The 14,443-nt window shown below is 39.4% G+C and overlaps 1 protein-coding gene across 6 annotated transcripts in view; it reads right to left on the reverse strand.

Moving 5' to 3' along the window:
• Nucleotides 1-14,443, reverse strand: part of ARHGAP29 (Rho GTPase activating protein 29) — a 57,455-nt gene that overhangs the window by 11,899 nt on the left and 31,113 nt on the right. For 5 of the 6 annotated variants that reach the window (XM_082766407.1, XM_082766408.1, XM_082766404.1 and 2 more), the window contains exons 4-12: nt 8,187-8,283; nt 7,728-7,800; nt 3,456-3,516; nt 2,863-3,000; nt 2,518-2,582; nt 1,920-2,030; nt 1,712-1,792; nt 1,211-1,399; nt 832-969 (exon numbers count right to left, since the gene is read on the reverse strand). In XM_082766407.1, the coding sequence (XP_082622533.1) occupies nt 832-969; nt 1,211-1,399; nt 1,712-1,792; nt 1,920-2,030; nt 2,518-2,582; nt 2,863-3,000; nt 3,456-3,516; nt 7,728-7,800; nt 8,187-8,283 (953 nt within the window). Of the gene's footprint in view, nt 1-831; nt 970-1,210; nt 1,400-1,711; nt 1,793-1,919; nt 2,031-2,517; nt 2,583-2,862; nt 3,001-3,455; nt 3,517-7,727; nt 7,801-8,186; nt 8,284-10,315; nt 10,596-14,443 lie in introns of those variants that run through there. The other variant, XM_082766409.1, reaches the window with a different exon arrangement.

The following is a 14,443-nucleotide window of genomic DNA, read 5'->3' on the forward strand; positions in this document are numbered from 1 at the left end:
ACAAGCAGATTTCAATTGCCAGTGGAATTTATCTTGCTAGTGTGTTAGTTGAAGATGAAGGTTAAAATGTCAACTAGTTGTTAAGAATTACTTTTCCTCAAACTGTTGATTTCAGAATAATTTGCAATCTAGAGAAACTTGCACTGACAGGTTTAGGCCTTCTACTAAGCTTACTGTGGTTTTATGTCCCCTCCCCTCCAATGACACAGCACTATCTGACTTCATCTCATCTAAATAAAAAAATGCATCTATTAGCAAAATGCAACACAGGTTTTGTACAAACAATATATATAGATATAACATTTTGACAATCTTTTGCTTATTTACACTCATTACATTTGTATATTAAATTAGTCACAGTAGATATTGCAGTAATCAGGAAAGTTTTTAAGGCTATCAGACTCCATGGTGCAGTGCATTAACAAACACTTGAGCCAAATGTCTTTGCTAATGCACAAATGAAAATAGCGGGAATGTGAGCTGTACTCAAAGTAACGAGATAGTACTACTAGAAAGATTTAACATGAATTCTGTAGTCAAGGTTCTTGCAGTGCAACAGCTCATCAAAAACATCTAAAAATTCAAGACGGGTATACCCGCATATTTTTTTTTTAATATTTAAAAATACCTCTTAATACAAAGAGGAACAACAAACATTGAAAGTTTTCCTTTTTCTACTGGCTTGCCCTCTGTCCTTTGAAAACTTCCTATTTTAAGCAGTTGATACTATCAACGCAGCTTTCTCTCAGTCTTAAGAACCTTTATATAGCTCTATTTAACAATTAGGCCAAGCTACTTTATTACCTAAGCTATCTTAAAAAGCATACTTACAGCTTTAAGAGTAAGATCACACTGGAAAATAAGCTCCCGAAGCTGCATTAAGACATCACTTTTAAAGCTTTCCAAATCATTTCTTTTTTCTTCAATCTCTGCTATGCTTGCTTTATAGTGTTCATTGGCCTCTTCAGCCTATGGAAAAACACATGTATAAAGGGTTGATGGACAACAAACCTTGATACTAACAGGTGAGAAAGATACATACACATGACAAATTGTAACAGAAGATTCTCCTTTAGGATAGAAGCCTGAAAGCACAGCAAGATTAAAATGAAGAATTATGAACAGAACATTCACACAAATGCTCTCTCAATGGGAAAAAACAAGCAAAACCAGCTAAGACTTATCTTTAAAAGTAAGAAAAAAACCTTACTTTTTGAAGAGCCTCCTCCTCTAGCCTTCGTTTTTTTTCCAGTTGCTTGCTGAAATCTTTTACAAAGCTTCCACTTGAGCTAAGATGTTCCTCCTCAGCACGAGCGGTGCAGGATTTCGCCTTTTCATACTCATCTTGACGCTGTGTATATAGCGACTTGGCTTTTCTTAGAGCAGCTTCCAGCTCTTGCTGCAGAATGCAAAGAATAATTATTTCTTTTGCATTTTTTTTTTTTTTTAATTTTCTGTTTGTTTAATGTGATGTTCAAAGAAAATGTTATGCCCAGGTCGGTACTCCTCAGTTCAGACTACAAAAGTCATAGATGGATAACCTCTTACAAATAGGAATATGCCATGAAATCAACAGTTACATTCTACATCCATTAAGTCCTACGGGTTCTATATGTGAATTAAGATGTGTAACATTAGATAGCACAGTTTGAAAATATCGACCTTTTGAAGAATTTGAGATTGAACACTGTTAGATATGAAAAATACCAACCATTTTTTTCTGTTCTCGCTGCCAAAGTTCCTTGATATCTTTCCTTTGTCTATCCAACTCATTTTTTCTTCCCAGAAGGGGCTAGATAGGAAATATTAGAGAAATATGTCAAGACTTACAGATTGCAAGTTTGTACTTTCAAATAAGCCATGATGTTGCAAAACCTTTTACAAACCCAAACAGTATTTGTCAGTTTCTGTAAGCTTACCTGCACAAATTTGTTAGACTGGAGAGCAGCAGCTGTTTGTTGCCAGAGCTGATTGTTCTCAATATCATTTTGAAAAGCATTAAGAAATATTGATTGGAATGGCATATAATCCTAAAATTATACAAAAGAACAAAACATAAGTGTTCTAGGTAAGGTAGAGCCAATGTTCTAAGTGTCAGTATAATCAAACTCAATTTTCAATTCTGTTTAATACAATATTAATGTGTGTGTGGAAGTCAGTTAGGGATGAATACTGAAAGTGGGATTTCTCAGCTATCTTTCATTTTTACTCAAAAAACTTGGGAAGGCAGGTCTGCAAGTCCAAATTACACAACATACAAGATGTTAGAAAGGAAAAAAAAAAACAACACTGAATACCATAAGGCTACTCTGTATTTTCAACAAAAAATTATTTATCCAAATTTCCATAGAGGATGGGAAGAGATAAAATGTAACAGATCTTTTATAGTGAGTTGCAGTATAAATCAATTCTGTATCAACTTAAAAATATATTCTTCATTGTCCACAAAGTTTCATTTTTTCTCAAGTCATCTAATGCATATTTAAGACTTAAAAAGAGCTCTTAAGTCATACTCACCTGGGGTCCGACAACAGCTTTAGCAGTTTCAGCCATTTTTGCTAGGTTTTTAGCACATTCCACTTCTGTTAAGAAAATAAATCACATAATTAACTGTTTGTGATAATTATACCACCTCCCAAATGCTTTTTACATTCTTCCTCTAACAGATAGGCTACAGAGGGGACCACCTTCACTTCGTTACAAACCTTTAATTATAGGAAATGGGTGTTAGTCTGTCCACTTCAGTGGAACGGCTACTAATTTAGAAATCACATTATTGACAGTCTGCAGCACAGGGGCCTGACAACAGATTTAATTCTATCATGACAATGCTGATTAAATGCCAGAAAAAAAAACACTCACCCAAGCTAAGCTTTTTTTCTACCCACGCGACTACATCCTTGGTATATTTTGACCATGCTTTAGCATAGGACAGAGCTGATTCAATTCCACTGTCATTCCTTAGAAGCATGTTATCAACCTCCTCTGCTCGAAGATGTCCTGAAAATAAAGCATCAAACACGAAGAAGTGAATTTTAGACACGACCACACACTGAGAGCAAAGCCAGTATTAGCCAACTGTGAATACTTAAGCAGCTCTCATCTTGAGGTGTTCTTTAATGCTAGTTGACTCTAAACAGGACTGACAGAGGTTTTAGAACAAATTAACAGGTCATAGTATTTTATGTGGACTAGTCATACGGCCAGCATAGTTTTCTTAAAGAAATCAACCCCCAAAAAAACCTAATCAATGACATACAGAAGTGCTTTGGGTCTTGTTTTTTCCTTCTCCCGAAAAGCAACCCCGGGTGGTTACTCATAGAAGTGCAAAACCTCTGCAAAAGCAAATTATTTACACTGAAATTTTACTGGCAAAAAGTGACCAAACAACTTATTTAGAAGATGAGAACATATATAAAGAATTGTATTTAATAAATATTGAAGGAATGACCTACCTTGAATATCATCCCTTTCATGCAGTGAACCCCCAGACTCCACAGACAGATTTTCAAAAGACTGGTGTATAGGAAAGAGATCAAGTTAGGGAAGATAAGTTCTCACTAGCGCTGATAGTCCAAAAAATTAAACTTCAAAACTTTAAACTTTTAAACTTAAAGTTCAAAAACTCCCTTTTTTTTTCCCCCTCCGCAAAGGAAAGACCTATGCTGTAACTCCCTCTCATCTAATATAGGATCTAAGCTCCCATAGCCGTCAACTGAGACATAACAAATAGCAGGGAATCATATATCTTTAATCCAACAATCCTGAAAGGATGCGATGAAAAAAAAAAAAAACAAACATTGCTTAACATTCAGGGGGTCTAGAGGGGAAGACATATGAGGAGCAGCTGAGGTCCCTTGGTTTGTCCAGCCCCTATCAGAGCAGGCTGAGGGGAGGCCTAATGGCGGCCTGCAGCTCCCTCACCAGGGAAGCGGAGGGGCAGGCGCTGGGCTCTGCTTTCTGGGGACAGCAACAAGACCCGAGGGGACAGCATGGAGCTGGGACAGGGGAGGGTCAGGCTGGGGGTTAGGGAAACGTTCTTCATTGAGGGGGTGGTCAGACACTGGGACAGGCTCCCCAGGGAAGTGGTAAGAGCACCAAGCCTGCTGGAGTCCAAGAAGCAGCTGGACAACGCTCTCAGCCATATGGCTCGATTTTTGGGTGGTTCTGTGTTTGAGCCAGGAGTTGGACTTGATGCTCCTTGTGGGTCCCTTCCAACTCAGGATATTCTATGATTTGCTACCCATCTTTTAGGAAGGATTTCATCCACACCTGATGTGTGGATGAAATATCCATACATGTAACAGACACCACTGTACAAGCCCTAAGAATCCTGGATTTCTTCCATAGGAGAATAAAGCCATGATTTCACCTAAATTACTTGCAGGTGTGCAGTGTAGGCGCAACAGCTGACTGCTAACACTTTCTAACGAAGCACCGATACGCAGCACTACCTGACAGAATTTAATCCAACAATAAGTAAACGGAATTTAGCTTAGCATAAGATTTCATCCCTTTGTCCTCATGCTGCATCTCTTTTAATTGTTGAAGTCCTACAAATACATTTATAGGACTGTGCTGCAAACCAGGCCAATTAAAATTACTCTAGACAACTCAGAAGCAGAGAGCAGGCAAACACAAGGAAATAGCTGCAAAATAGCCTTAAGCTTCACAATAAGAACTTGTTTCCATTTTAGATTTTGGTGTTGTTTTATCATCAGACAAAGCTAAAATGGAGCATGGCAGCAATGATGCAAGTAGGGGTTTTTGCATTTATTTTTTTTTTAAATGTAAATGAGAACTGATCATAAATCAGAAAAATCCCTGATCACTGTTCACTTCACAGCAAAAAACTTAGCTTTTAAAGTGGGATACAAATGTTAGGTTAGAATAAACAAGAAATAGAAAAAAAAATAAAAAAAACAACCACATCTTATACTAATTCAGTAAGTACTTACAGGTTCTGGTCCTAAAAAATTACTTCCCATTCTATAAAACCTAAATCATTTTAGCCCTGAGAATGGTTCAGTCTTCTCCAGTAACTCAGGCACACAGCCTGGTTAGGGCAGCTATTTAATGCTCAGTTGTCCATCCAAATTCACCCCACTACGAATATGCAATACCACGTTGTAAAGGCAAGCACATCGACTGCCATTGATGCTCTGCTACTTCTCTTTATATACTACTTTGTCAGAACTCAACCTACTACCAAAAAGACAGTGAGTGACTCATCCCAGCAAGCCTGCCCCCCCCATAAACCCAAACTTGCTGACTTGTACATAGATTTTATTTTAAACTGAACTTCAACCAAGCCTGTATTTCCATTGCCCAAGAATTCTCAATCTGTCAGAGGCAAAACTCCGCAAACTGCACACTGACATTTTATTCAACTCTTACTGTGCTTTCAGACCTACACAGTGTCCAATAGCATTCAAATAGCTTGTTCAGCAATGAAAGGTCACACATACCCATCTCGCTTCTCCCAATGTATTCTAAAGCTCTTGTGTTTTTAATTAAGAAATATCTTTGTTTCTACCTTGTACTTCTGGTTGTACTACAAGGACTAAAATGAGAATAATTACACTTGCTAAGAGGGGGTATACATATCACTTAACTTCAGCCTTCAAGCCGAATGCCTGAACTGAAGAATGTAAGCACCCCTGTAGTCTAGAGAAGCAAGACCAACCCCCTCAACTCTGAAGCCTTGGAGCAATCCTGAATAGCTTAGCAAAGAAGGCCCTTAACTTAAGAGGCAATTAAAAGCTTTCTCTTAAATTAACCTTCAAACTGTTTATATGTTAATTTCTATGAAAATGCTATGCTCTAATCTTTTTAAGATAGAGCTAGCTGCTATGTTTAACCAGTGAACGTACAGATCTGAAGGAATGAAAAGTCAATACAGCTACTTAAATATTTTGCACTTAGCTCCTCCTAACACATCTACTAGTTGGCCTCCAAATTACTTTCTAAATTGCAAAACAAAGTGAAATGCATCATCTGTTAAAAATGTGTCTGAATGCAATGCATATTTTATTTAACAGATTTATGTAACAGATTTCCAACAAATTGAACCATATTATTCTACCTGCTCCAAAATTTAAATTTATTCTTTTCCACATTAGAGAAAACAAATGACACTACAAAAAGGGGACTTCAAATACAAGCTGGTGACTTCTGGAGCAGCTAGACTAGAATTTCTTCTTCATTTCACTAAACTGTATTTTTTCCTCGGCTACCACCTACCCCACACTTAGAAGCATAATGTAAAAATATATTCCCAAGAAATGAAGCCATAACAGGATTAAAAGCAAACAGATTCATCACCTTCCGTTTGCTGGTTAATTGACTATCTGAAACAGCACTTGTTCAAATAATTTCATCTACGTTACTTGAGATGCTGGCTTCTATGCTATTTCATATTTTTCTCATCAACCTAACCCTCTTTTTGCTGGAACCAGTCTTCTGAGTAGCTTCCTTCCTTTCCATGTCCTTTGGGAAGACTAGCTTTGTAGCAGCTACAGATTTAGAAGAATGTCTATGAGTGTCCATCTTATTCTCATGTGTTAACAAGCAGTGTAAATTTCAGAATCACAGAATCTCTAGGTTGGAAGAGACCTCAAGATCATCGAGTCCAACCTCTGACCTAACGCTAACAGTCCCCACTAAACCATATCCCTAAGCTCTACGTCTAAACGTCTTTTAAAGGCTTCCAGGGATGGTGACTCCACCACTTCCCTGGGCAGCCTGTTCCAATGCCTAACAACCCTTTCGGTAAAGAAGTTCTTCCTAACATCTAACCTAAAACTCCCCTGGCGCAACTTAAGCCCATTCCCCCTCGTCCTGTCACCAGGCACGTGGGAGAACAGGCCAACCCCCATCTTGCTACAGCCTCCTTTAAGGTATCTGTAAAGAGCGATAAGGTCACCCCCGAGCCTCCTTTTCTCCAGGCTGAACAAGCCCAGCTCCCTCAGCCGCTCCTCGTAGGACTTGTTCTCCAGGCCCCTCACCAGCTTCGTCGCCCTTCTCTAGACCTGCTCAAGCACCTCGATGTCCTTCTTGTAGTGAGGGGCCCAAAACTGAACACAGTACTCGAGGTGCGGCACACCTCATAATTTAAAAAGATTAATTAATTTATTTAAATAATAAATTAAAATTTATTAAATAATTTATTACATAAATATTAAATAACTTAAATTTATTTAAATAATAAATTAAATTTAAATAATTTAATTTATCTAATTTAAAAAGATTATTTCTCAACCATAACTGTACAGCATTGCTATGATCAAGCCTGTATGAAGGAATGCTATGTTTTAAGTACATATCAATAAAACCTAAAAAAACCAAACTTTTTTAAACCTTGTTACAACTTTGCTTGGCATACACATTTTCATTACATTAATCTGAATTGATTTACCTGCAAGTCTGATTTGACATAAACAAAAATTCAGAGCTGCACATGGTACTGAGCATTTTTTAAATCTCACCTTCAGAGTGTTTAAAAGGAGTTTTAAACTGCTACCCCAGTTGAATCATCACTGTCATTGAGAACAGAGAACATGTATGAGTACTTGAAACCCTAAATACTTTTTTTTTCCATGGGTTTAATCTTATTTTAACACTCAGAAGACTTCAAGCAGCCTGGACCCATGATGCACAGAGTTTCAGTGGAAATTAAAATTTCCTTTAAAAAATATGATTTCACACTCTGAGAACGTTTAGCCTACCTGACTTCTCCGAGATACAGGAAGTCCCAGTGACGAGCCATTGTCTACATCTCCCATAAGGAAGTCTGAAACACTACCAGAAAAACAAAGAGCCATGTTACTTCATTAATTCTCCTACGTGATTTCAGATCACTGAACAAAAATTCAGATCATCTCTCTAATACTCTTTAAAAGTTCTGCAGAAAGATTTTCGGAAGTAGTTTTGAATTCCCTGCAATTTCTATACCATGTCCTACCATTTCTATACCATCTATTTCCATCATGGCTTCCCTCGTTAAGAAAAACACAAACATCAAAACAAAGCAGAAAAAGCATTCTGAATACGGTCAATTTAAATTAATTTATCAGCCAGTATTTGGTTGTAAGAAAACAGAAGGCTTTTTATGTTGTTGTTGTTGTTCAAATCTTACTTTGATTCAGCTGCACTGAGCTCTTTACAACTCTTAGATTCCAACTTACACGTTTCCAAAGGTAAATGCCAATGTTTCAATGGAAGCAAATATTTCACTGAAGAGTTCTCTCTTGTTTTCTTCATTAACTTCTTTGAAGTTCACCGCTTATGAAAAAGATGAAAACCAAAGGGTGAGAGGTGGGGTCAAGAAAGTTCACTGTGCCTGAAGACAAGTTAATACAGTTTCCTATAGAACAGGCAGTATTATACTTCTTAACAATTTCAAAAACACATTAAAAAATTCTAAGGACTTGAAAGGAAAGAAATGACTGCCTTCCAGATGCTTCCCACAATGTAAACAGATTACCCTTACTTCCTATATCTTCCCACTTAAGCAGCAGCTTTGTGCAGGAATACGATGGTAATGTTGGTGGAATAGGTGAATAGTAAGCGTCAAATCAAATCACAGCAGTGACACTGTCAAAAAAGAGCTCACAAAAACAGAAACAAAGTATTTGAACAATTGCTTCTCCCTTTCTGGTTAGATACTTCAGAATATGAGCAGCAGTTTGAGTGTCTCCCCTCTATCTGCATGCAATCCCGTGTTCACCCAGAACATGGGGTTTCTGTTTTGAAAAACAGAAAGCTACCAAAAAGTAGCATCAAATGCAAAATGCTTCAGTTTTTAGCTTCATAGTCTGACAAAACCCCTGCAGCCTGTTAAAAGTGTGGAAGAAGCAAGGCATAGCTATCATTGTTTCGAAATAGGAAAGGAACATTTTTGGACAAACCAGATGATTTGAACTGGTAACCAAGAAGATTAGTTAGGCAGGCAACACTAACCCTTTAACAGGCTTCCATGACAAACTGGAATAAACTGGAATAACATGGAGACAAATTGATTCATTCAAAATGAATCAAAAATGATTCATTCAGAGTTTCTATTAATGCAACTGCCAGACAAGGGAGAGGACAGAGAAAGGAGAAGACAAAAACCACAGCGTTTTTTTTATCTAGTTTCCAACCCAACTCCTAAATCATTGGTGACTGGATTTTTTTTTTTTTTTGTACAAAAGTCAAACATACCCCTTTGAGCCAAAGATGAGCCCTTTCGATGGAAGTCAGTTTTACACGGGGAGCCGTGACAATCCCACATTAGTATTTTTAAATGCTTGATTTTATTTAAGCAATGCAATATACTTCATCAACTACATGCCTAAATTACTATAAATTATATACTGTTTCAGAAATACTGCAGTGACACATACCGTTATTCACCCCTTTTCATCACTTCTATTGTGATTTTATTAATTCCTTTTTGCAAGATCTGTGACTATTAACCCTCCTTACATCTTAAGTAGTAATATGGAAATAATCAACTGCGATGACTTCTAAAAGTAGCAAAAATTAAATCACTTTATACCATTATCCATTCTATGCACATTTTCTTAAATTAATGTAACAGACTTTAATCTTTAAAAGCATTCAAGCTTCCTGCCAGGTGCCTAAACCCTAATGGGTAACAAACAAAGAAAGTACAGTAATCTGCTCCCCCCATAAAAACTTTTCCTTTCACAAAGGAAATCTAAACTAGTAAATTAACACAATTGAATTCATTCCTTTTTATACAGCACGCCAACAGGCCTGACCAACATTTCTATAACAAATATTTCTGGACAAAGCTATTACATAAAATATGTATTCTTCTTGTGGGCTATTTCCACAATTACTTGCAGACCTGGAAAAATGTGTTGTAATAAGCCTACAGCAATAAAAAAACACCACATATTACAAAAATGTTAACAGTCTTTGTAGCCACAGTTCCCTGCTAAATTAAGGTTTCTCCCACCTCTTAATTCTTCTGGTACATTACATTAAAAGAACTCTGGCAGCTTTGTTTGAAATGAGACTCAAAACACCACAGTTTTTAACAACTTTCTAAATACCAGAGGATTTTTTTTTTATATATGTATTTTTAAAATTCAGGTTAGTGGAAAGTCTCAGCTTTCCTGAGATAACACTGACTATAAATCTAAACTTTGCATTCCAAATCAGTAAGCAACAATGGTTATTATGAGATCAATTGATTAACAGCCACTAATGACTGGAAAAATCATTTGAGTGCCAGCATGACAAGCAAACTGTTTCAAAGTTAAAAGGAACCTACAAAAGCTGACTGTATGTTCAAAGCACTTACCACTGAAATATTCAGATATCCATTAGCTGTAGTCTTCAGAGAAAGAGCTGTTCTTTCACTTTGCTAACAAGACAATACAGAAAATCTCTCCCTAAAGAAATGCCGTCTGTTTTGCTTTGCCTTTCTTTTCCAGGAAGAGTTTTATTAAGCTTTACGTACTACATACCAGGGAAATCATTTCTTTGCAGGTTCTCTAACAAACTAAACAAATCTCAAAAATTTTCAGTTACTACTTCTCCTCCACAGGAAAAAAATATATATATATATACATATATAGATAGATAGATTAAAAAAAAAAAAAAAAAAAAAAAAAAAAAAAAAAGGTTAGCCCAATCTCCAATTCAGCTAGATACAAACAGCTTTCTTCTAGCTTATAACCGCTGGAATGCTGATGTACTTAACATCAACTTTAAACCATGCACGCTCTTTCCCCAGGACATCCTGACTGCACACAATAGCTACTGACAACAATGAACTATAGTAATATTTCCATGTCTGGAAGTGACAGCTATCTATCTATAGTTGTACACGTTTCAAAGTGAGAATGCAATGTAGCAGTGCTTTTAAGTTAGACTTCAGATTGCACATGACAGGCTTTTAAAAAAATTATACGGTAGCAATACATTAAGATCTAGAAGCTTGTACCTGAACTGCAAATCTGGCTTGCAAGAAAATGTATCTTTACTTCCAATGCTAGCAGAACCATCTTCAAACTGAAGTGGGCTCAGTATCCTCATGAAAATGCTGCTAAACACTGCAGAGTTTCTATTTCTGGGTCACGCTCTCTAAAGCTTTCTGAACCAAGCATAGAAGAGGCTGGGGAACCAGCAATTGCTGTGGAACTTCAGGAAGCTGCAATTCCAAGAGCTGGACTGAGGATACTTGAGCAAAGTTTGAGACTCTGCAGAAGAGGCTGTCAAGCGTCAAGACTGCAGTGCGACCAAGGTCTTCAAAAGATGAGGCTGAGACAGCTCACAGTAGCTACACAGCACACAAGCTCCTGCGTTGCTCTCTCATCCCCTGCCAGTCCGGTGAGGCCAGAACAGCCCAGGAACCCAGGGGATATGCTGGAAACCGCAGCAGTTTGCTCGCTTCCTCCTTCCCCCTCCCAGAGACATGTGCAGGACTGGATGCAGCAAAGCTGCCTTGCCAGCTACGTGCAGAGCCCAGGCAAGTATGAAGTAGAGGCTGCAGGTTTTTCTCTTTGCTGATTGATTTTCTCACACCTGATAGGCTGAGACAGCAACACCACCACCCACTTCCTCAGACAGAATACAACTTCAACACATGCCTCACCAGCTGACTTTTAAGCAGCAAGCCAGAACCAACTGTCTGATTCATTGGACCCGAGTATCCCTGCAACCCATTTTCTTTCCTTAAACTCCCAACAATGCTTTCAAGAACCTTTCAGAATTGTTTCAAAACCAAAAAACACCACTTAAACAAGAAAACAGACAAAACTAGAATACAGATGCCCCCCTCAGATGAAAAGTATTTAATGCTTCTTGTTATTTCCTGTCATCACACCCCAGTTCCACTTTGAGTTCTCTGTGCCATCAAATTTCACCCACCTGTACCTACTACTAGGTTTGACAACCTTCCCATTAGCTTACTTCTAGCACTTAGAAGTTTGAGGAACCATTTCCCACACGCTCCATAATAAGTTTTGCTTTGAATTTACACCACAGATACACCAAATTGAAATGATTTCACCCTGCTAGAGGTGTTTAACTTTGACACAGAGCTCTTATAAGAAACATATCTAAACCAGGAATTCCTAAGTGCAATTTTCAGCTTCACCAGGAATCCCTTTTCATTCTAAGGATTCAATCAAGTCAAGAAACACAATTTAGTGCGAAACAACATTGCAGCCTTAAATTTAGCATGTGATCATGGATCCCTACAAGTCCATGGGTCCGGATGGGATTCATCCCCGGGTGCTGAAAGAGCTGGCGGATGTCATCGCGGAACCTCTATCAATTATTTTTCAACGATCCTGGGAATTTGGAGAGGTCCCTGTAGACTGGAAGCTGGCAAATGTTGTGCCAATTTTCAAGAAGGGTCAGAAAGAAGACCCTAGCAATTACAGGCCTGTCAGTCTCACGTCAGTGCCTGGTAAAATCATGGAGAAGTTGGTTCTCGGACTCATTGAGGCGCACCTGGGGGACAAAGCAGTCATTGGTCCCAGCCAGCATGGGTTTGTGAAGGGTAGGTCCTGCCTAACTAACCTGATTTCCTTTTATGATAAGATCACCCGTATGGTGGACCAAGGGAAACCAGCTGATGTGATTTTTTTGGACTTCAGCAAGGCTTTTGACACGGTTTCCCATAGGATCCTACTGGACAAAATGTCCACCATACAGCTAAATAAAAACATCATACGATGGGTGAGCAATTGGCTAACGGGCAGGGCCCAAAGGGTTATGGTAAATGGAGCTGCGTCAGGCTGGCGGGCGGTCACCAGTGGGGTCCCTCAAGGCTCCATTTTAGGACCGGTACTTTTCAATATTTTTATAAATGATCTGGATGTAGGAATAGAGGGTATTTTGAGCAAGTTTGCTGATGACACCAAACTTGGAGGAGTTGTGGACTCAAATGAGGGTGTAAAGGCCTTGCAGAGGGATCTGGACAGGTTGGAGAGCTGGGCGATCACCAACCGCATGAAGTTCAATAAGAGCAAGTGCCGGGTCCTGCACCTGGGACGGGGAAACCCTGGCTGCACGTATAGACTGGGCGATGAGACGCTGGAGAGCAGCCTAGAAGAGAGGGATCTGGGGGTCGTGATAGACAGCAAGTTGAATATGAGCCAGCAGTGTGCCCTGGCAGCCAGGAGGGCCAATCGTATCCTGGGGTGCATCAAGAACGGCATCGCTAGTAGGTCAAGGGAGGTGATTGTCCCGCTCTACTCTGCGCTGGTGCGGCCTCACCTCGAGTACTGTGTGCAGTTCTGGGCACCACAGTATAAAAAGGACATGAAACTGTTGGAAAGTGTCCAGAGGAGGGCTACGAAGATGGTGAAAGGCCTTGAGGGGAAGACGTACGAGGAACGGCTGAGGTCACTGGGCCTGTTCAGCCTGGAGAAGAGGAGGCTGAGGGGAGACCTCATCGCAGTCTACAACTTCCTCGTAAGGGGTTGTCAAGAGGCAGGAGACCTTTTCTCCATTAACACTAGTGACAGGACCCGCGGGAACGGGGTTAAGCTGAGGCAGGGGAAATTTAGGCTGGACGTCAGGAGGGGGTTCTTCACAGAGAGGGTGGTTGCACACTGGAACAGGCTCCCCAGGGAAGTGGTCACTGCACCGAGCCTGTCTGAATTTAAGAAGAGATTGGACTGTGAACTTAGGCACATGGTCTGAACTTTTGGGTAGACCCGTGCGGTGTCGAGAGTTGGACTTGATGATCCTTAAGGGTCCCTTCCAACTCAGGATATTCTATGATTCTATGATTCTATGATCATGAGAACCATGCACTTTGTGCTGTCTGTGGCTGACAACAATTTAAGGACACCGAATAGGAAAATAACTACAAGTGTGACGGTGTGCCAGACTGGGAAGTGACTTCCATAAATAGGAGTTTGAATCAGTTCCAAGTGAGAAGCTTCAGTAAGTCTCAATTCTTCCAGATCGAGTGAGGTGTCATTTAAAAGACACTCTTCACAAAGCACACAGGCAAGTATGCATGAGGAGTACAGTCCAAGCATAGAGGCACAGTGAACCACGTCATGTCCAAGTTGTATCAGCTGAACATTCCTTGGGCCTGACAAGATTCATCACAGAGTACGGAGGAAATTAGTGGCTGTTACAGCTGGACCTATCTCAACAATTTACCAAAGGTCTTGAGATTCTGAGGATGTCCCTGCTGACCCAGGAAACTACAGACCTGTTAGTTCTACCTCAGTCACTGGAAAATTTATGGAGAAGATTATTCTGTGTGCTACTGAAATGCATTTAAATCACTAAGCTGTTATCAGGCATAGTCAACATGGGTTAAGGAGGGCAAATCCTGCCTTCTTAATTTGATATCATTCTAGAACAAGGTCACCTGCTTGGTGGATGAAGGGAAGGCAGGTGATGTGGTCTTTCTGGACTTCAGTAAGGCCTTTGGTACTGTCCCTCACAGCATCCTTCT

Source organism: Aythya marila, assembly GCF_965140915.1.
Source record: "Aythya marila genome assembly, chromosome: 8".
NCBI lineage: Eukaryota > Metazoa > Chordata > Aves > Anseriformes > Anatidae > Aythya > Aythya marila.